Source organism: Leptopilina heterotoma, unplaced genomic scaffold, assembly GCF_015476425.1.
Source record: "Leptopilina heterotoma isolate Lh14 unplaced genomic scaffold, ASM1547642v1 Lhet_51, whole genome shotgun sequence".
In the NCBI taxonomy this organism is placed as follows: domain Eukaryota; kingdom Metazoa; phylum Arthropoda; class Insecta; order Hymenoptera; family Figitidae; genus Leptopilina; species Leptopilina heterotoma.
In genome coordinates this window covers 540,991-562,105 of record NW_025111110.1, presented here as the reverse complement: position 1 = coordinate 562,105, position 21,115 = coordinate 540,991, and the positions used below count along the sequence as shown (strand labels likewise).

General features: G+C 24.7%; 3 protein-coding genes and 1 long non-coding RNA gene across 5 annotated transcripts in view; 2 read left to right on the top strand and 2 right to left on the bottom strand.

Annotated features, from left to right (window-relative positions):
* Positions 1–8,037, top strand: part of LOC122507778 (pyruvate carboxylase, mitochondrial) — a 35,639-nt gene extending 27,602 nt beyond the window's left edge. For both annotated transcript variants that reach the window (XM_043620684.1, XM_043620683.1), the window contains 3 exons: positions 43–432; positions 4,003–4,835; positions 7,365–8,037. In XM_043620684.1, the coding sequence (XP_043476619.1) occupies positions 43–432; positions 4,003–4,835; positions 7,365–7,613 (1,472 nt within the window). In that variant the 3' untranslated portion in view covers positions 7,614–8,037. The remainder of the gene's footprint in view (positions 1–42; positions 433–4,002; positions 4,836–7,364) is intronic.
* On the bottom strand, positions 325–11,199 carry LOC122507782. The gene is made up of 3 exons (XR_006302149.1): positions 10,503–11,199; positions 10,331–10,402; positions 325–456 (listed from the first exon to the last, which is right to left on the bottom strand). It is a non-coding gene; the product is annotated as an uncharacterized LOC122507782 (long non-coding RNA).
* Positions 11,200–11,267: 68 nt separating this feature from the next.
* On the top strand, positions 11,268–13,196 carry LOC122507781 (protein FAM177A1-like). Its single transcript, XM_043620686.1, has 4 exons — positions 11,268–11,477; positions 11,735–11,863; positions 12,427–12,675; positions 12,760–13,196. Exons 1-4 carry the CDS (start codon positions 11,412–11,414, stop codon positions 12,763–12,765), a joined length of 450 nt encoding a protein of 149 aa, XP_043476621.1. The 5' UTR covers positions 11,268–11,411; the 3' UTR covers positions 12,766–13,196.
* A 149-nt stretch (positions 13,197–13,345) lies between these two features.
* On the bottom strand, positions 13,346–20,817 carry LOC122507780. The gene is made up of 11 exons (XM_043620685.1): positions 20,450–20,817; positions 20,094–20,188; positions 19,802–19,956; positions 19,596–19,726; positions 19,354–19,489; positions 17,364–17,745; positions 16,657–17,192; positions 16,087–16,459; positions 14,227–14,561; positions 13,847–14,081; positions 13,346–13,720 (listed from the first exon to the last, which is right to left on the bottom strand). Exons 1-11 carry the CDS (start codon positions 20,526–20,528, stop codon positions 13,358–13,360), a joined length of 2,820 nt encoding a protein of 939 aa, XP_043476620.1. The 5' UTR covers positions 20,529–20,817; the 3' UTR covers positions 13,346–13,357.
* Positions 20,818–21,115: the final 298 nt, after the last annotated feature.

The window sequence follows — 21,115 nt, the reverse complement described above, 5'->3', positions numbered from 1 at the left end:
TATCGAAAATTATCGAAACTGATTGGAAAATTTTGCTTTTAGGTATGGAGGCTGCTGGTAAAGCAGGTGGAGTAGTGGAAGCAGCAATTTCCTACACTGGAGATGTGAGTGATCCATCGAGGACAAAATATGATCTGAAATACTACACGAATTTGGCTGATGAATTGGTGAAGGCTGGAACGCACGTTCTGTCAATTAAGGACATGGCTGGACTTTTGAAACCAAGAGCTGCTGGTCTACTTATTGATGCCATTAGACAAAAACATCCGGATATTCCGATTCACATTCACACTCACGATACAGCAGGAGCTGGTGTTGCCTCTATGCTGGCCTGCGCTCAAAGTGGAGCTGACGTTGTTGACGTTGCTGTCGACAGCATGTCCGGAATGACGAGCCAGCCATCAATGGGAGCCATTGTCGCAGCCCTTCAAGGTAATTCCGAATTATCTCTCCTCTCTAAAAATAGATTATTTATAAGAAAACAAGAACTCTGGTGAGAAAAAACGAAATTTTATACGAAAACTGAATTTTTATAAGCAAAAAGAACTTTTATAAGAAAGAAAGAGTCGGCAAACATCTTTTAAGATTATCAAAATTACTAAGATTACTATACTAAGGTTACTACTACGATTACTGCTCAGATTACTACTTAGATTACTACTAATATTACTACCAGGATTACTACTAATATTACTACCAGGAATACTACTAAAATTACTACTAAAATTTCTACAAAGATTACACCGAAAAAAAATGTATCGAATTTTACGGAACCTACGACTAGTGGATAAAGATATTCACTAGAGCTGTGCAGAATAATTCGAACCGAACTGTTCGAATTTTTTCGCCCAGTTCGAATGTCGAAAATTCGACATTCGAGTTAGCTTAGTTCGAATGTCGAAAATCCGACATTCGAACTAGCCCAGTTCGGATGTCGAATATTCGACATTTCGGCGCCCCAAAACCGAACAAAACTCGGTTCGGTTCGAATTTTGCACAGCTCTAATATTCACGAAAAGGAGTTTTGTAAAATTTTTTAAATAACAGAGAATAAATTTTAGAAGTTGATGTAGAATAATTACATAATAGTTTTGAAGTTTATTCTCTATTATTCCCCACATTTTACACAACTCCGTTTTGTTTCCTTTGTGTAGATCATCAGGGTTGCCACAAACATTTAATTTTTTTTTCACTGACTTTACAGGCAAAATTTTGATCTTTTCTCTGACCCTAAAAAATATTCTGATTCATTCTAAAAATAATTAGATACTCAAAAAAATGTTCTATTACATTTATTTACGAATTTTTTCAATTGTACAATTATTCAAAAACATCAATAACTTCATTTTTAAATAAATATTTAATCATTATTATATTTTTTCATAGGAATTAAGATTTTTAAAATGTCAAATTTAAATCTTTTTGAAATTAAACAACTTTAAAAATATTCTTATAAAACATGAAAAAATCGTTAACTCCGAGTCTTCGACTCGGAGTCATCAATTTCTTCATGTTTTATAATAATTCAAGATGACCGAGTGATAAAATCATTATTTTATAAAATATAAGGATATTGTTACTGCAACTTCTTCAAAATTATTTTCATCATTTCATTTTAATTATTATTTTCTACAATTTTTAAATAAAATTCTTCTTTATATCAATCTATATTTACAACCGTTGTATTCCGGCAGTATTCCGGTAATCTGTTCGCAGTTTGAAGTTAGTAGATGTATGCTTTTTGTTTCATAACTTTCTTAATAATTTTTCTTTTTAAATATTTTCAATTTTAAAATTAATGTATTGAAAATCGTCGAATTGTTGCAAAGAATGTTATTAAATAATTTGATAATAATAGAAGTCCTTCTAAGAATTTTTTTTATTAACGAAAATTATGTTAAAACTTTTGAAAATTTTAATTAAATTTCTTTTGAAGAAATTCTTTGATTTTTTTTTATTTTCTTTAAAAATTTTAAAAATATTTTAATTTCATGAACAATTTCTTTCAAGTTTAAAAAAATAATTGAATTCTTTTTTGAAATTATTTTGAATATAATTGAATTTTTGCAAAGAATTTTACTATTTACAAATATAATTGAATTGTAACGAAGGATTTTAAAAATTTTAGAAAATAATTGATTTTTTTCGTAAAATATTATTAAAAATTAAGAAAAAAATTGAATTCTTTCGTGAAATTTTTTAGAAAATTATTAAATTCTTTTGAAAAATTTGATCATTTAAAAAAATAATTGAATTGTTTCGAAAGATTTTATTAAAATTTTAGAAAATAATTGTATTCATTAGTGAATTGTTATTAAAATTTTATTTAAAAATAATTGAATTTTTGCAAAAAAATTTACTAGATATTTTTAAAAAGTAATTTGAATTCTTACGAAGAATGTTATTGAAAATAATTAAATTCTTTCGAAGAATGTTATTAAAATTTTTGAAATTAGTAAACAAGAATAATCAATTAGTAAATTATAGTTATTAATTGAATTTTTTTTAATGTTTGAATCTAAAATTATTCAAAAATTCATATTTGAAAATAAAAAATTTTTTAATTTGCATAATAATAATAATAAATTGAATATCAAGTTCCGCGCGCGCGCGTAACATTTGCTAGTTTTTAATAATTTTTGAAAAAGTTCTTCTTTGAGAATTTTTAAATCCATTTGTTTACAATTCAATTTTAAGAAATTTTTCGATTAAATATACATTAGAAAATAAAGACTTGAAATAATTTTAAAAAATTTCGATTAAGCTTTTTGAAAAAAATTAGTTTTATAAAATTTTTAATTTAAAGTATAGGAAATTAAGATTTTCAAAGATTTTAATTAAAACCTTTACAAAAATTAATTATTTCTAAAAATTGCAACTATTAGCAAGTTCTCAAAAATTCAATTATTACCAAATACTTTTACTAAATAATTGAATGTTTCTTAAAATTGAAATCTTATAATATACATAATTTTATCAACAAATTTTTTAATTAATTGAATTCTTTCGGCGAATTTTAATAAAAATTTTACGAATAATTACATTTTTTCGAGGAATTTCATTAAAATATTGTATATTAAAAATAATTGAATTTCTTCAAAGAGTTTTATTATTTATGAAAATAATTGAATTATTGCGAAGAATTTTATAAAAAAAGTTTCAAACAATTGATTTTTTTCAAAAAAATTTATAAAAATTCTATTTTTAATAATATTGAATTCCTCTGAAATTTTTATTTTTTTTGGTAAAGAATTGAATATTCGTGTCATGAATATTGTTAATTATGAAAATAATTTAATCACTGAAAGGAATTTTTAAATTTATAAAAATAATTGAATTACTGTGAATTTTAATTAAAAAATTTTTTTTCTAATTGTCAAAAATAATTCTAAAATAATATTATTTTTTGTATGTATTTTCATTAATTTTCATTTTAAAATTTAGATTTAAAGATTTTTCATTAAAATTTTTGATAATTCAATTATTTTAAAAATTTGCAATTAAAATTCTTCAAAAGTTGATTTTCAAAAACTGTAACAAAATACTTGAAAATAATTCATTATTTTCAATTAAATTTTTACAAAATTTCAATTATTCAAAAAGATTTTTATTGTAGATACCTATTTAACAAATTTAATTATCTTAGAAAATAATTTTTGAAAGATTTGTTTAAATAGTTATTTTTCGCACTACCTATAAAAATCGAAATAAGTTGCATTTTATACTAAAAAATGTGGTATTTTGTTGCAATATTTGGAAGAAAAATCGAAAAAGTCGCAATATTTGAAAATAAGTTGAAAAAAGTATCAATTTTCTTAATTTCCCTGAAAAAACATTTTTTTCATGTCATTTCCCTGACTTTACTGACATGTAGCCACCCTGAAAAAGACTTTTCCCTGAATTCCATAATTTCCTTGACCTGTGGCAACCCTGATCGTGTACCCCTAAAATTCAATTTGTTTTCCAAAAAATATTTGCTAACGAAAATAAATAAATTTACAGACACACCACTGGACACGAATTTGGAACTAAGTGACATTTCGGAGTACTCAGCCTATTGGGAGCAGACACGAACCCTGTACGCTCCATTCGAGTGCACGACAACAATGAAATCAGGCAATGCCGACGTCTATCTCAACGAAATTCCCGGAGGACAATACACGAATCTTCAATTCCAGGCCTATTCCCTAGGTCTTGGGGAATTCTTCGAGGACGTGAAAAAAGCCTATCGTGAAGCGAATATCCTCCTTGGCGATGTTATCAAAGTGACTCCCAGTTCGAAAGTCGTGGGTGATCTCGCACAGTTCATGGTTCAGAACAAATTAACAGCCGACGATGTTCTCAGTAAAGCTGAAGAGTTATCATTTCCAAAATCAGTTGTCGAATTCCTTCAGGGAGCAATTGGAGAACCGTATAAAGGATTTCCTGAACCTCTACGATCCAAAGTCCTCAAGGATATGCCACGAGTGAAAGGAAGACCTGGAGCAAATCTTCCACCGCTCGATTTTGAGAAAGTGAAGAAGGACGTTAGAGAATTGCATCCACAGGCTACGGACAGGGACGTCATGTCTGCAGCTCTCTATCCTGAAGTGACGAATGATTATCTTACGTTTAAGGAATCTTTTGGACCTGTCGACAAACTTGACACGAGGATATTCTTGACCGGGCCTAAAGTTGGCGAGGAATTTGACGTGACGATCGAAAAGGGAAAAACATTGGGTATCAAGACGCTGGCAATGTGCGAAGATCTCACGGCTAATGGAGAACGAGAAGTTTTCTTTGAAATGAACGGTCAATTGAGATCAGTCTTCATCAAGGATAAAGAAGCTGTTAAGGTACGTAATGATATTTATAAGAAAATAATAAATACAGTAAATAATAAATAGCAAAAAATTATTTAGTCTTCGAATCGACTTCAAGGCATTAAAAAAAAGTCGCTATCGTCGACTAAAGATACAAAAAAAAAATCGAAAAAGTTATTTATTTTATTCAGTGTTGTAACAAAAATTTCATTTTCTGTTTCCTTGACTTTTCACCGATTTCTAAATTCATTTATTCAGAACTTTAATAATTTTTTTGCAAAAATATTTAAATACTTGTTAATTTTTTTCGACACGAATTAAAATTTTTTAAATTTCAATTTCAAACCTTCTGATACACTGAAAAAAATTTGATTCAAATAATCGATTACTTGACTAATTAATAGTCAATTAGCAAATAAATATTTACTTGAATCAAATAATTTTTAAGCCAATAATTATTTGAACCAAAATTTTAGTATTTGAAGCAAATATAATTAAATAGACTCAAAAAAAAATTATTTGATTCCAGTAAATATTTAAATGATGATATTTAAATATTTACTTGAATCAAATAATTTTTGAGTCAATAAAATGGTATTTGCTTCAAATAGTGAAATTATTGGTTCAAATTTATTTGCTTTAAATAAAAATTATTTGATTCAAGTAAATATTTATAGACAAGTAATCGGTTATTTGAATCAAATAAATTTTTTTCAGAGTATTTAATTATTTTCTAGAATACTTCACTAAATTTCTTCTCAAAATAAATATTTCTATCAATTATTTAACTTTTTCTAAAAGTTCTTCGAGAATTCAATTATTTAAATACAAAAATTCAAGTTTTTGATAATTGTAATTGTAATCCTTCATGTTTAAAAATAACAAATTTTATTAGTTTTCGATTAAAAAAAAATTTTTTTTATTCTTTCATTCGTTGATCATGAACGTTGTAAATTTCCCTGGCGTGATTTTTAAAATAATTTTGTCTGCAATTTTTATAAATAATTGAATTTCAGAATATTTGAAATTTTAAAAATTTTGAAAATCTTAATTTTCGTGGCAAAATAATATTAAAAGAAATTAAATATTTATTTATAAAAAAAATTATTTATACAAATTTACTAAAATTTATTGAAAATAATTGGATTTTTTAGAAGAATTTTTGGAAAATATTAAAAAATAATCAAGTTTTTGGAGAATTTTAATTACAATATTATGAAAATACATGATGTCTCAAAAATTTTAATGATAAGTTTTAAAAAATTGACTTTTTGAAAATTCTAATTTACATTTCTTGAACAAAAATTAATTTAAAAAAATTATGATAAAGAAATTTTAAGTATTATAGTTTTTTCAAAATATTGTAATGTAATTTTTTGAAAGTAATTGAAATTTTAAAGAAAATTTTTGGACAATTTAAAAAAACGAATCAATTTTTATTTTCCTAAAATTTCGAACGTTCTTATAGAAAAGTTTAAAACTTTTAAAACATTTAATTTTTTCGGAGAATTTGAATTAAAATATTTGAAAAAAGATTGATTTCACCAAAAATTTTATAATAATTTTAATAGAAATTTAGAAAATATTTTTCTTTAATTTTAAAGTAATTATTTGTTGTTATTTGAATTTTCGGAAATATGTAAATGAAAATATTAATTACTTAATTTATTTAATATATACATGTACCCGCGGCTCTAGTGAACCATTGATTGGTAACAATAACATTAATAAACTAAAAAAAAAGATATTGAAAGAAGAAAAAAATATTTAAGAAAGTAGAAAAATCAAATGCTTATTTTAGGCTGAGAATGTACTGATCTATTACGTTTAGCAACGAAGACTAGCTGCTGAAAAAAAGATGAAGGTCAGAGTCTATTTAATAAAATTATTTAATATAATTTTATTGTAATTTTAATGTTAATTGAATTTAAAAAAAATTATAAATCAAAAAATTTTAAGAAATACTTTTTAAAAATATTTTAATAGAATTTTTTTAACCTGATTTTCATTAAGTTCAAAATTTAATTCATTTCATTTCAATTATTATTCGAATATTTTTAATTAAAATTTTTGAGAATTCAATTCTTTTCCAAACTTGCCAATAAAGTTCTTTGAAAATTGATTTTCAAACATTTTGATAAAGTAATTTTAAAAAATCATTATTTTCAATAAAATTTTACAAAATTTCAGTTATTTAAATATTTTTTAAATAACTTTAATAATTGTCTGAAAAAAATATTTAAAAATAGTTTTTGAAAGATTTGCCTATAATTATTTTTCACACTATGGAAATCGAAATAAGTTGGATTTTATACGAAACAAAATACCAATTTTGTTGTAGTATTTGGAAGAAAAAGTCGATTCTTTTAAAATAAGTTGAAAAAAATGCAAATATTCATTCTATTTGAGGCCCGAATACAAAATAATAAATAGAAATAAATAAAAAAAAACAATAAATAGAAAATAAAATACAGCGAATAATAAATTATTCATAGAATATTCTCACAATTTCCATGCAGTTCGAAACAATATTTTTTTATAAAAAAAATATTCTCTTTTCAGGAACTTCATTTCCATCCAAAGGCCAACAAAGCAGATAAAAGTCAAGTTGGCGCACCAATGCCAGGCTCAGTAATTGACATCAGGGTGAAAGTTGGCGATACAGTAGAAAAAGGAGCAGCTCTAGTTGTACTATCAGCAATGAAAATGGAAATGGTTGTCCAAGCACCAAAAGCAGGAAAAATAAAAACCCTCGACATCACACAAGGAATGAAATTAGAAGGCGAAGATCTTCTCCTAACAATGGAATAAAATTTTTCAAATTAAAAAAGAAGAGATTTTTCCTTAACGAGCCAGTCTCGTCGTCACACAAACACACAAACACAAAAGTTTAGAAACTTTTTCTTAAATGAAAAGTGAATAATTGAATTGAATTGAATTGAATTGAATATCAAATCATTTAAGATACAAGATATCTATGAAAGACTAAACTTGTATAATGAATTTCGGAGAAGAAAACGAAAGAACGAAACAAATAACGCAAATGTAATTATTTATAGACGAACAATTTTATAGAAGTCAATTAATAATTTTGTCCAATATCGCAATTTACAAGTCGTCAGAATTCGAAAGAAAATAGAGTAGAAATTTTGTAAATTTTTAAAGCGAATATTTCTCACAGTCTTTTTTTTAAAGGTTCTATTTAAATAAACTAAGCGAGGAATTGAATAAAAAATAAATTGAATAATAAATAATTTAATTAGTAATTAAGTTAAAGATAATGACTAATTAGTGAATTAATGGCTAATTAGTGAGTTAATGAAAAATTAGTGAATTAAGGACTAATTAGTGAATTAATGACTAATTAGTGAATTAATGACTAATTAGCGAAATAATGACAAATTAGCGAATTAATGACTATAATTCTTTGCACTAATGAATAAAGAATTTTTCCAAATGTCCGACGATTTTTAAAAATTTAATTTCAAATATCTACGAAAAAACGTGTCAATAAAAAATATTCAAATGCGAAAATTAAGGAAAAAAATTAGTTAAATTTTATAAATATAGAACAAGATGCAATCATTGTCATTTATATTAAAGCCTTATCAAATGTACATTAATTATATAAGGTCCAAACATCGAACATTTCGGAGTAAATGTTATCAATTTTAGGAACAGTGAAGATAATTAATTACTTTTTTGCTATAAATATACTTTCATCGATTGAAATATACAAAAATTATATATAAAAAAAAAAATAGTGCTTCCATTTTAGGAAAAAAAATGAATTTAGCAAATGAATCCGCAAAAAGCATTGTTGTAAAGTTTATTTGTTTTTTAATAAAACGTTAATTGTTTTCATATTGAGAATATATATAAACTAGGATATTATATGATTATTATTGTTAATAAATGTTAAAATTAATATTTATACTTGTAATACTTGATTCTTTGGTGCTTGAAAAATAGATTTTTTTATTTAAAATAGTCTCGAAAAAGAAAAACTTATTGTTTCTTACAATCAAATATTTTATTGAGACAACAAAATTTTTTTTGTTCTTTTTAAGATTATTTTTAATATTTTGAGATATTTTTTTCTCTGCACTTGGACACTTTTTTAAAAATTACAGCAAATCTTTTAAATATTTTAAATAAATTTTTTAATTGCAAATGGAAATATTCTTTTAATATTTCACAAAAATAAACGCTTCCTTTTTGAGAGAGAAAAACAAATTTTTTCAAAAATTAAAATTTCATTTTACGTTGAAAATTTATTTTTTCGAGTCAAATATTGATTTTGTTTGCCCTAAAGAAACTATTTAAATGAAATAGAATTTTATAAATACTCAGAGAACATTAATTTGAAAAAATTGAATTGCTGATAATTTATCAATTTTCATTATTAATAGAAATAAATTTTTGAATTTTATTTACAAGAAGAAAGATAATTTGTAAAAAAATGTGCATAAATAATTCTTTTTAAATAAAATTTTCAGCAAATGGAGCAGAATACAAAATGCTTTTATATTAATATTTTCAGTTTAGGCTTTTAGGAAAATTTGTACAGTTTTTCTTTATGTATAAACCGTTGTAGAAAATTATTGTCTGTTGAATATTAAAATAAATTATATGGAAATTTTTAAAGCATTTTTATTTATTTAAATTTTCAACTTCATTTATCGAAATTTATATTTTTAGCAAAACGAATTTTTCTCCTATATATAGTTAAGAATTATTTTCAAATATTGTTTGCAACTATTATAATAAAAATTATTGTTTTTAATTGTTTTTTTAAATTAATATTTTATTATTAGTATTAATGAATTAATTTCTAATTAATTAAAATAGAAAGTTATTTTATAAATTAATTTAATTAAATTAGAAAATTATTTTATAAATTAATTTATAAAATATATTTGATAACAAAATTGTCTTTACATAAATAATTATTTTCATATGATAAATATAAGTGATTTCTTCAGAACTAAACTGCTATAAATGAAAATATTCTCAAGGTTGGGTAGAGTAAGAGGATTGCGTTATTTTACGCCGATACGATTTTATCAAAAAGAACCGCGAATCAAAGGGACAATTTTTTAAAATTGAAAAATATAATTTACAAAATATTTTAATAGTTTAAAAAAATATTTTTTTCCAAAAAACATTTAATCTTTTTTTTTTAAAAAAAGATTTCAAAATTAATTTTAAAATAACAGCGATTCAATACGTAAAAAGTAAAGAAAATCAACAAAAGAAATTGTTTAAATTCAATTGTTTAACAATATAGTGACATTTATAATGAACTTAGTTAATAATAAACAATTTACTCCAATCAAAATTTTGTTTAGCACTGTTTAGCCCTTTAATAAAACTGACAAACAATTTCTGTACTTACAGAAATTAATACTGAAATTGTCCGTCAATAGTGTCACTATTATTGCTTTCTTTTCTAAAATATAATAAATATATAAAAAATACACTAACTTTTTTTGCTGAAATCGACATCAAAGCAATGACAAACTAACCTTCAGATCTTTTTTTGCAACTCAAACCAGGTTATTATTCCCTTTTGTCTTTTATCGTATTATCCAAAATGCCTGTAAAGGAAAAAATATGTATAGTTAATATGCAACTTTAATGGTTTAAAGTATTTGTTTAAATATAAATATTCAAGTAAAAAAAATGCGAAAGAATTACAATGAACTGCTTTCTACTGTCTATGCGATCTTTTTCCATGCCTGCAACACTTTTCCACTTGGAACACTCAACACACGTGAATACCTAACAATGAATAAATTACTGCCCAATATTTCGATAAATAATAACACGTAAATTGCCGTTTGATAAAGTATCGCAAAATTTACACCACTGCTCGAAAAATTATTACAAATACATATAATTAATAACCGCCAGTAACTTTAGCGCACGCCACACGCATTTACGACAAAGAAGTCAATTTAACCTCAAATTTACAAATTCACGAGACTCAAAAAACGAACAATCCGAAGAAAAATTTATCGAAAGTTAACTAAATATTTAAATAATTATACTGATTATACTTTAAAAAACGAAAATAATAAAAGATTCACGTGGTATTCCCGAACTTTTTCCGAGTAGAAAAAATAAGCATGTTACATTCCGACATTAACGCGTTTGGCGTCGAATTTTTAACTCAAAAAATCTAATATTTTACGAGTAGCAATAAAAAAAACGTTTAAAACACACTTTCGACAAGTTAAATAGACTTTTAAAACGATAAATTTGTTAAAGAAACGAGCAAAAAGTTTGTTCCAAAAAGACAAGTAACTTCGTTGGCGCGCTTCGAAGCAGGGTGTGGCCACTAGACCTCACGACTTGAAGTTTGCTGCTAGCAGCATGGAGGGGCAAACGATATATCGAAAGATCGATTGTACTTTCGAACGTAGCGCCACCATGTTCGCGGTGATATTTCGAAACAAGCATTCTGCGTCATAAAGCAAATGACAGCAAATGAGAACAGGTGTTTATTACGAACTGTCAAAACAAAAATAAGAAAACATAATTTACCAATTAATTTAATGAAAATTTAATATTGTTTAATACTGATTTTACCAAATAACATAAAAAATGATTACGCCAAGTGGTGAAACTTGTGATCTTCAAAGTGTCATTCTCCAAGAACAGGAAAAAGAGGTTAAAAATTATCATTTTTATTTATAGAAGTAAAGAATAGATAGAAAATTATTGAACGAATATTTCAAGGACTACCTTGAACAATAATATAAAGCAAATATTTAATAACAATACCATTTAATACTGTGCGGGAAAAATTGGATTTATTCCGTAAATAAATATTAATTTTCCGAAGTGAAAATAAATACAATTTTCTTTGTCTCTACGATTCAGTCATCATATAACATTTTATTCAATTTACTTTCTCTCTTTGTTAGATGACACATGTTGATTTGAAGAAACAACCAAAGAGAGTATTAAAATTTTCCGACGGAGTTCTCGAGGAATATTCTTCAGAAGATGAAGTTGATAATTGTCCGAAGAAACAAATTTCAACTGTTGATCCAGTAAGAATTTTTATTTTTTTGTTTGCATAATTATCACAAACTTTGATAATTGAATTCCTTCGAAGAATTTTATTATTTAGGAAAATAATGGAATTCTTGTGGAGAATTTTGTTAGAATTTTTGAAAATTCTAATTAAATTCTTTTTGAAGAATTTTTATGAATTTTTTTTTAATAATGAAGTTTCTTTCATAATTTTAATTAAAAATTTTGAAAATAATTGAATTTTATGAACAATTTCTTTCAAGTTTTTAAAATAATCGCGTTTGTTAATAATTGAATATAAACATTTAATTATTGAATTTGATTAAAATTTTTAAAAATAATTGAATTCTTTTGAAAAATGTTATAACGAATTAAAAAAAATTGAATTCTTTCGTTAACTTTTTTTGAAAATAATTGACTTTTTGAAAAGAATTTTACTATTTATAAATATAATTGAAATGTTTCGAAGGATTTATTAAACGTTTAGAAAATAATTGCATTTTTTCGGAAAATATTATTAAAAATTTTTTTAAAATTGAATTCTTTCATGAAATTTTAATAAAAATTGTTTTTCTTAAAGAAAACGTTAAATTGGTTGCCCTGGGCGTGGTACCAAACAACCTGGGCAAGTGGAAAAGTTTTAGACGGCTGCGATTATGTTGGAGAACATTTAGCTGAATTTTTTGGCATAACAACACCAAAATATCAGTTTGAAATTGACGAATACTATCGAGTGAGAGCCGCCGAAGAAGATATGTTAAGAAGAGAAGACCTCGAAATGGGTGGTTGGACAGAACGCAATAAAAATAATCTCATAGAAAAAAATGAGGTAACATTCAGTTCTATAAAACTATAATATTTTCCCTCACATATTTGAGAAATTCACTGTCAATGTTTTTTATGTAATTTCCAGTCGTGAAAGCCTGGAAAAAAATTTGATGTATTGTTGCACCGCTTCAAGTACACACGATTTAATGTGATTTGTGGAAAGCCTTAACAAAAAAAAAGCAATTAAGCCAAATGGACTAAACAAAATTTTTTTCTACACGTTCAAGGTGAAGACGTCCAACTGCTGTGTCTCTTGCTTCAAGTTGAGCAATATATTTAAAAATCAATTTAAAAAATATATACCATAAATATTCTATTTTTATTGTACTCATATAATTGAATACAAATTATAAAATACAAAGAATTTATTGCCTAACAAATATAAAAATTTTTTATTAACTCAATGTAAAAAAGAACATTTTTTTTTATTTTATTTAGAAAAACTGTCAGCGACAATTTCTGACTATATTTGTACAAATTTCATCGACGTTAGGCTAATAAATACGTTGTCATTTTGAAAAATTTGAAGTCTTTTTTTTAATCATTTTCTGTTAAACTTAAAAACTCTATTAAATAGGAACTTTTTTCTTTAAAAAAAAAAAAAAACAATACTAAACTTAGTATTTAAATTTTGATCACATCTACCCTGTGAACTTAAGATTATTAGGAAAAAAAACAAGAATTTACGTCTCAGGCACAAATCTATGCAAAGCACTGGTTAATACCAATAATGAGCTTTGAAGACCCTGTGGAAGGTGTCTCTGTAGCCAGGCACCCTTATACTGTTCAATGTGAGCCAGCATTTTATTTGCAACGTCTGTGCGAAAAGTTGGTGGTAAATTGCTGATACCTAAATTAATCACTGCTAATCCCATATTGCTGTTTGGATTAACTCCAACGCCGATCAACGTTCTTCCTATTTTACAAGCCGTCAACATCAGATCCGCGGTCAATTGAAGTTCCTGCATTTCCATCGAGGCGAATTTAGCAGTCACATTTCCCTCATAAAGCGAATGGGAAACTCGTTTTATTTGTTTCGTCATTTTCTGCAAATAAAATTAGAGAATTAACATTTCATTTTAAAAAACTTATTGTTTTATAATTTATAACTAAAAATTAGAAACTTTGCTATTTTGCAAATAAAATATTAGAGAAAACAAATGGAAACTTACCAAAAACAAATCAGCTGAAAGATATTCTAAATTAACATTATCGGGATCAGTTAACAATCTGTATAAAGTTGACCCCCTATTGTCAGGTATTTGTTGCAGGTCATCAGCACTTTGATTCTTACTTAAAATTAAAACAAATGTATCGACACGTCCTAATTCCAAAATTGCACTTCCTATTCTGAATTCCAAATCGTAAAATACGTGTGAGTCTAATAATTTGCTTAGTGACCTACAACTGAAAAAATTATATTTTTTCAATTAATTTAATTAATTAAAGGTATTTTTTAATTAATTTAATTCATAAAAGTGATTTCTTAATTGATTTAATTAACAAAATTTATTTTTTTGATTACTTAAAGTTATTTCTTTTTAATACTTACTGACGCTTAAGTGGTCCAACTTGTTCGAAATTATCACAGGTTTCGGTGAATCCCATGTCAATTTCAGTCGCTGGATTCCACGATAATCCAGCTCCAATTAGATATCCAACCCACGCAAATGTATGAGGAGTCAAATGATGACTTCCCGACCAATGAGCCACAATTATTCCAATTGAATCTTGTTCCATTGCCGTTTTCACTGCATTTTTCGTATTTGCAAAAGTCGAAGCCGGACAACCGGCAAGACTATTGTAACTCGCAGTTCCTGAACTTGGAAGAACATTTCCTCCAGCAACTCGAAATGGCTCAGTCCATTCAGAAAAATCATAATCTGACTGAAATGGAATTTTTCAAATTTAATAATAAATAATAAAAATGCAATAAAACATAATAATATAACAAAATATGTCTGTAATAAAATCTGGCTTCGCAATCGATAATTACCTTTAAAAAAATAGCGAAATAACGATTGAAAAAAAGTAGCTATCGAAAAATTAAACTTAACGACTAAAAAAATTTTTAGACGATTCACAAAGATTTGATTCTGTATTTTATTCTTTCTCACTCGTTCCTAATTTTCATCAAAAATATTTATTTTCTTTTATTATCCTGATATTAATTTCAATTCTAAATTTTTGCAAAATTCAATTATTTTCTAAATTTTAATTTAAAATTCTTCAAAAACACGATTTTATTTGAAAATAATATTTAAAAGTAAAAAAATTATATTCTTTAACATCTTTAATTTCTTTCAATTAAATATGACAAAATTTATTGTTATGAATACTAAAATTCTTTGCAGGAATTAAATTATTTTTAATCCAATTGAAATAAAATTACACGAAAGAATTTAATTATTTTCAAAAATTTTCATAAAATTCAATTTCAACAAGAATTTAAAATTCTCTAAAAATAATTCAATTATTCTCAAAATATTTTTAAAAAATTCTATATGAAAATTAAATTACTATAAATGCAATTTTTAAAAATATTTGTCAAAAAAATTAAAAGAATTCAATTATTTTCAAAAAATAATAAATTTTTTCTGATGAATACAATTATTTTCAATATGCTTAATTTTAATAAAATTCTTTACAGAAATTCAATTATTTTCGAAACAACGTTAATTGAATTAATTAATCAAAACAATTTAATTTTTCCTAAAATTTTAATAAATTCTTCGATCATTTCAATTATTTTTATAAATTGTTAAATTCTTTGCAGAAATAACAGAATTTTATCAAAAAATTTGTGAATAACTGAAATTCTTAGAGGAATTTTAGTATTTATGAAAATAATTGAATTCTTGCAAAGATTTTTATCAAAAAATTTGAAAATAATTGAATTTCTGTGAAAATTATATCATTTATGAAAATAATTGAATGTTTGCGAAGAATTTTAGCAAAATGTTGTGTAAATAATTGAATTCTTTTGGGAAATTTTTATTAAAATAGTAGATATTTAAAATAATTGAATCTTGAAAAATTTCTGAAAATAATTGAATTGTTTTAAAGAATTTTATTAAAATTTTTAGAATTAATTCTATGAATTTTATTAAAATTTTTGAAAACATTTTTTGGGTTCAACTATTAGCGAATTTAAAGTATTGCAAATTCTCGAGAAAAAATAAAAAAGTAGCTTTTAGTGAGAAAATAAGTATCAAAACAATAGCAAATCGTAAAAAAAGTAGTAAATATTAGTTTTTGGTAGATGAGTGCGAAATGTGTAAAATATATAATAAAATATAGAAATAAATTCTAAAAAATAAATATTTTAAAATAATAATAATAATAATAATAATAATAATAATAATAATAATAATAATAATAATAATAATAATAACAATTTTAAAAGTCTCACCTGAAAACCGTATTCAACTAAAATCACATTACTAGAAACGCTCCGGAATTCCACCTTGGAATGTAGACCATTTGAACACAGTAGCAAAGTAGTATCAAAGTTCAAATTTAAAATGTGCCAAAGTTCTTGTAAACACGAGTAGGATTTGAATACTTCCGACATATCAGTCTCAACAGTCTCGTTAATCGAGACATTTAAATCTAAATTGTCTGGTTGCACTAACAAGCTAGCTAATCTTGGTCCCACGTGAACGTAACTTAAACTTGGAAATGTTGCCAGTAACTCCTGAAAAATCGGCCACATTTGCGAGAGATGACGCTGCGTCACATTCGAATCAACATCCAGTGCCGGCACTAAATCCAAATGACGATCTCTGAAAATCATTTCATTCTTTCCTTTAATTTCAATTACCAAATTTATTTTCGAAATATTAATATCATAATATTTAAATTTTATAAATGAAATTTCCTTTAATTTCAAAATATTGATAACTAAATTTTACAAATGAAATTAATTTCATTTATAAATGTTTTTTAAATTTAAATTTTATTTATTTTATTAAATACTTACTTGCAGTACCGATCGAGAGTGACCATTTCCGATCTCGAGTAACAAAGTTGCCAATCATAGCTTGGCGTCAGTCTTGAATATAAATGTAAATGCGATATTTTAAAGGCCGACCACAGATCAATCATGTGCAATAGATATTCCAATGTGGGAATACGTCCCCTTGGCGAGATGTCAAGTAATATTCCACGATGCTTGAAACGTGGTTCATCTTTTATCATGACACTTTCAAGTTCACAAACCTCTGGTGCATTTGGATTTCGACTCAGTCTAAGAATTTGTACAAATGTGCAAACGGCATAATGTAAACCTGCTAAACTTCCAGCGCTTATTTTAATTGCATTCTGTGATATGTGAAGTTGATAACCTTCTTGTACGTTAAATAATTTCTTATTCACAATACATTCAATTCTATTGTCGGCCAACCATCTTCCCGATGGCGGTTGAACCTCGCCAATTTTCACATCAAATCCAAGTTCCAATAAATGCGTTCTACTTATTTCCCAAACATCGAGAATTTTATGAATCGACTCGGTACCCTGGAAATATTCAAAAATTTAATTAAAAAATTTTAATTTTAATTAAAAATTTTAATTTAATTTATTCGTAAATTTAATTTTTAGAAAAATAAACAATAGATAAAATAATAATAATACTAAATATGAAAGACTTATTGTGCAGTAAAGAACGTAAGATGAGCATTAATTTACCTGGATTATAGAAATAAAGAGCTCCTTGCCGACAATGAATGGCGAAGATGAATTTCCAAGTTCTAAAATTGTTTTTGGCTCGGGCCATAGAAGACTATAAATTCCATTTTTATTCGCTATCGATCTAAGCGGACTTTCAATGCTCGATTCTCGATTGGAAATTTCGTATCCTGGCTCCGAAGATTTATTTGATTCCAACGAAGGTTGACTGGTGTGTACAGAGACTGTTTGTTGTGTGAAATTAACATCGGGAAATTGTTTCGTCGGACTGTGCAAGGCTTCGCACTCTTTTGAAAATGAATTAGGCACAAATTTTTGAAATAAGGCTCTTAAGGCAGGATTAATCCGTGCAAGATCATACGGAGTTTTTCCCGTGAATTGTCTAAAAGTAAATTTTCAGTTATTTTATTATTCAACTAGCAAATTATACGCGCGCGGAACATGTTATTTAATTTATTATTGTTATGCAAATTACAAAATATTTTATTTTCGCAAATATAAATTTTAAAATATTCTCATAATCAAAATTTTAAAAATTTACTTATTAGGTACAAAATTAATTATTATTGTTTAAATTTTCAAAAATTTTAATATAATTCTTCGCAAGAATTCAATTATTTTTATATAAATAATAACATTCATTGGAAGAATTCAATTATTTTTATAAACAGTAAATTTTTTTGCAAAAATTCAATTATTTTTAACAAAATTTTAATAAAATTTCACGAAAGAATTAAATTATTTTCTAAAATTTTAATAAAATTTTACGAAAGAATTCAATTATTTTCTAAACTTTTTCTAAATTTTCATGAAAGAATTTAATTATTTTTATAAATAGCAAAATTCTTCGCAAGAATTGAATTATTTTTATAAATAGTAAAATTCTTTACAGGAATTCAATTATTTTTAAAACAATTTTAATTAAATTCCTCGGTAGAATTAAAATATTTAACGTTAATTGAATTTCTCGAAAGAATTTATTTATTTTCAAATATTTCTATAAAATTCTTCAAAACAATTCAATTTTTCCTAAAATTATAATAAATTCTTCCACCATTTAAATTATTTTTATAAATGGTAAAATTCATTCTATTAAAATTTTTGAAAATCCTAATTAAATTCTTTTGAAGAATTTCTTTCAATTTAGTTGAAATAATGGAGTTTCTTTAATAATTTTAATTGGAAATTTTTGCAGTAATTGAATTATATGAACAATTTCTTTCAAGATTTTAAAATAATCGCGTTTCTTAATAATTGAAATTAAATAATTAAATTATTGAATTTTATTAAAATTTTTAGAAAATAATTAACATTTTTTTTAGAATTTTATTACAATTTTCTAAAATAATTTTAATAAAAAATTTTAAAAATTGAATTGTTACGAAGGATTTATTAAAATTTTAGAAAATAATTGAATTTTTGCAAAGATTTCACTATATTTAAAAAAAATAATTAAATTGTGAAAGATTTATTAAAATTTTAAAAAATAATTGAATTCTTTTGTGAAATTTTATTAAAAATTTTTAAAAAATTGGATTCTTTTATGAAATATTTTAAAAATTGTATTAAAAATAATTGAATAGTTTCAAAGGATTTTTCAAAATTTTAGAAAATAATTGAATTCTTTTGAAAAATTTTATAACAAATTAAGAAAAAAATTGAATTATTTTCTGAAATTTTATTAATTTTTTTAAAAAATTGAATTTTGGCAAAAAATTTTACTATTTATAAAGATAATTGAATTCTACTGAAGAATGTTATTATTTATGAAAATAATTGAATTCTTGCGAAGAATTATACTTAAATTTTTGAAAATATAAACAATAATAATTAATTTTTTACTTAATAACGGAAGTTTTTTAAATTTTGATTATGGAATTATTCAAAAATTTATAATTGTTTAAACTGTGAACATATTACCAAAATACAACGATTATTAATGTAGATTCTAATATTAATGTAATAATGTAATTTTAAAAATTATTTATACCCTTTAACTGCACGAATGAGAGGATTTGCTCCAGAGCATAATAATTCTTCACAAATTATGACATCGCCACGATTCACCGCATCATGAAGGGGAGTAGCTCCACAACCATTTTGGGAATTTACGTCACCTCCTCTATCTTTTTTTAAAAAAAAAGAAAAGTCATGATTTATTTACAGAATATAATTTTAAAATAATTGAAATAAAAATAAAATAACTTTAAATTAAAAGAAAAAAAAACATACCAATGAGAAAAGCGACGATCTCTTTATTACCATAACACGCAGCCCAGTGTAATGGAGTATTTTTACTGCCCTCAGAGTCCCAGGAATTTACATTTATACCCGAGACTAATAATTGTTCAACTCTTTCTATCCTAAAAATCAGAATTATTAAAAAATATCTCTACTTAAAAATTTTTTTTTTAAAAAAGGGAGATTTTTCCACCTACTCAGAAGCTGCAGTAGCTCTCAATAATTCTTCAACGTAAATATGACGAACTATTTCGCTGGAAGCTACATCCAGTGCATTATGACCCTGCGCATTTTGAATCGCCGGGTCGGCACCACAACTTAATAGTGTTCTAACGACATCCACTTGATTTGCCTTGAAATAATTTATATGAATTATAAATTAATTAGAAACTACGGGAATTTATTTTAAAAAATCTTAAATTATATGTTTAGTAATAAAAGGAATATCTCTTTATCTTTATAAAAAGAGGAAAAAGTTTAGTTTATTACCTTGGAAGCATAACACAAGAAGGTTCCTTCATCAAGTAGTGGTTGATTTAAAATTTTATCTTTAGTAATACCATCGGTAGCATTTCCATTATCACCTACAAGTAAATTATTAATTAAGAGAACTCAATTTCTTGGTAGTAATTTAAAAATTATTAACATACATTATACAAAAGTAGTTCAAAACAATTAATTTATTACACCATAATAATTACATTATAATGTATAATACTCTAAGTATACTGTACATTAAGTTTCAATGTCATAATAAACTGTTAATTTTTATAGAAATTTCAAATAACATTTATTATTTATTTTTAGAATTTTAAGTTTTTGAGGTTATGTTATACAATACTTACATGCGTCTAGTATAGATCTTATAATATCTGTACGACCGTGTTCTACTGCTGTGCGAATATTTTCACAAATATCTTGCATTTCTAAGCCTCTTTATTTAATTAACATTATTTTTTAACACAGTAAATAAATAAAATTTAGAGCCACGTCTCACTGTCAAACCTGTTTTGACAACCTTTTGTCATTGCATTTAAAACAACCGGTAATTATTGTTCACGAACAATAATTTTAAACTAATTACCCTGAATCTTTCTCTACTATTTCACGTTTTAAAATAGTTAATAAACAATTTATTTATTATTAAAAAACAAAGTTCGATAAAAACCGAAACAGAAGTGTCAGATATACAAATGCATTTACAAGTGCATGAAGTGCACACAAGTGCATAGCAGGGATGGGTTAGTGTAGAAGAGATTTGAAAACTACCTTTTGATTGGCTGACGTATGTACGTCTACCAATCAGAATTCAGTAAAGGTCGTTTTTCCGCAACTTTCAAATTTACTACAAAAAAATTTAATTTTCAAACAAAATTAAATTTTGAATAAAGACAAAAATAACAATAAAATAAGAGTTTGAAGTAATTTTCAATTTTCTATTAATAGAAAATGAAGAGAAAATGTAGTATTTCTGTATATTCTAACCTAAAACAGAAATAATAACAAATGAT

Coding starts and splice junctions, on each gene's coding strand:
- LOC122507780 (XM_043620685.1), bottom strand. CDS start 20,528: ATGCAAGATATTTGTGAAAATATTCGCACAGCAGTAGAACACGGTCGT. Junction 19,490..19,595: donor GATCGTCGCTTTTCTCATTG/GTATGTTTTTTT, acceptor TTTTAAAAAAAG/ATAGAGGAGGTGACGTAAAT. Junction 13,721..13,846: donor TTTCAGCTGATTTGTTTTTG/GTAAGTTTCCAT, acceptor TTTTATTTGCAG/AAAATGACGAAACAAATAAA.
- LOC122507781 (XM_043620686.1), top strand. CDS start 11,412: ATGATTACGCCAAGTGGTGAAACTTGTGATCTTCAAAGTGTCATTCTC. Junction 11,478..11,734: donor TCCAAGAACAGGAAAAAGAG/GTTAAAAATTAT, acceptor TCTCTTTGTTAG/ATGACACATGTTGATTTGAA. Junction 11,864..12,426: donor AAATTTCAACTGTTGATCCA/GTAAGAATTTTT, acceptor TTTTTCTTAAAG/AAAACGTTAAATTGGTTGCC.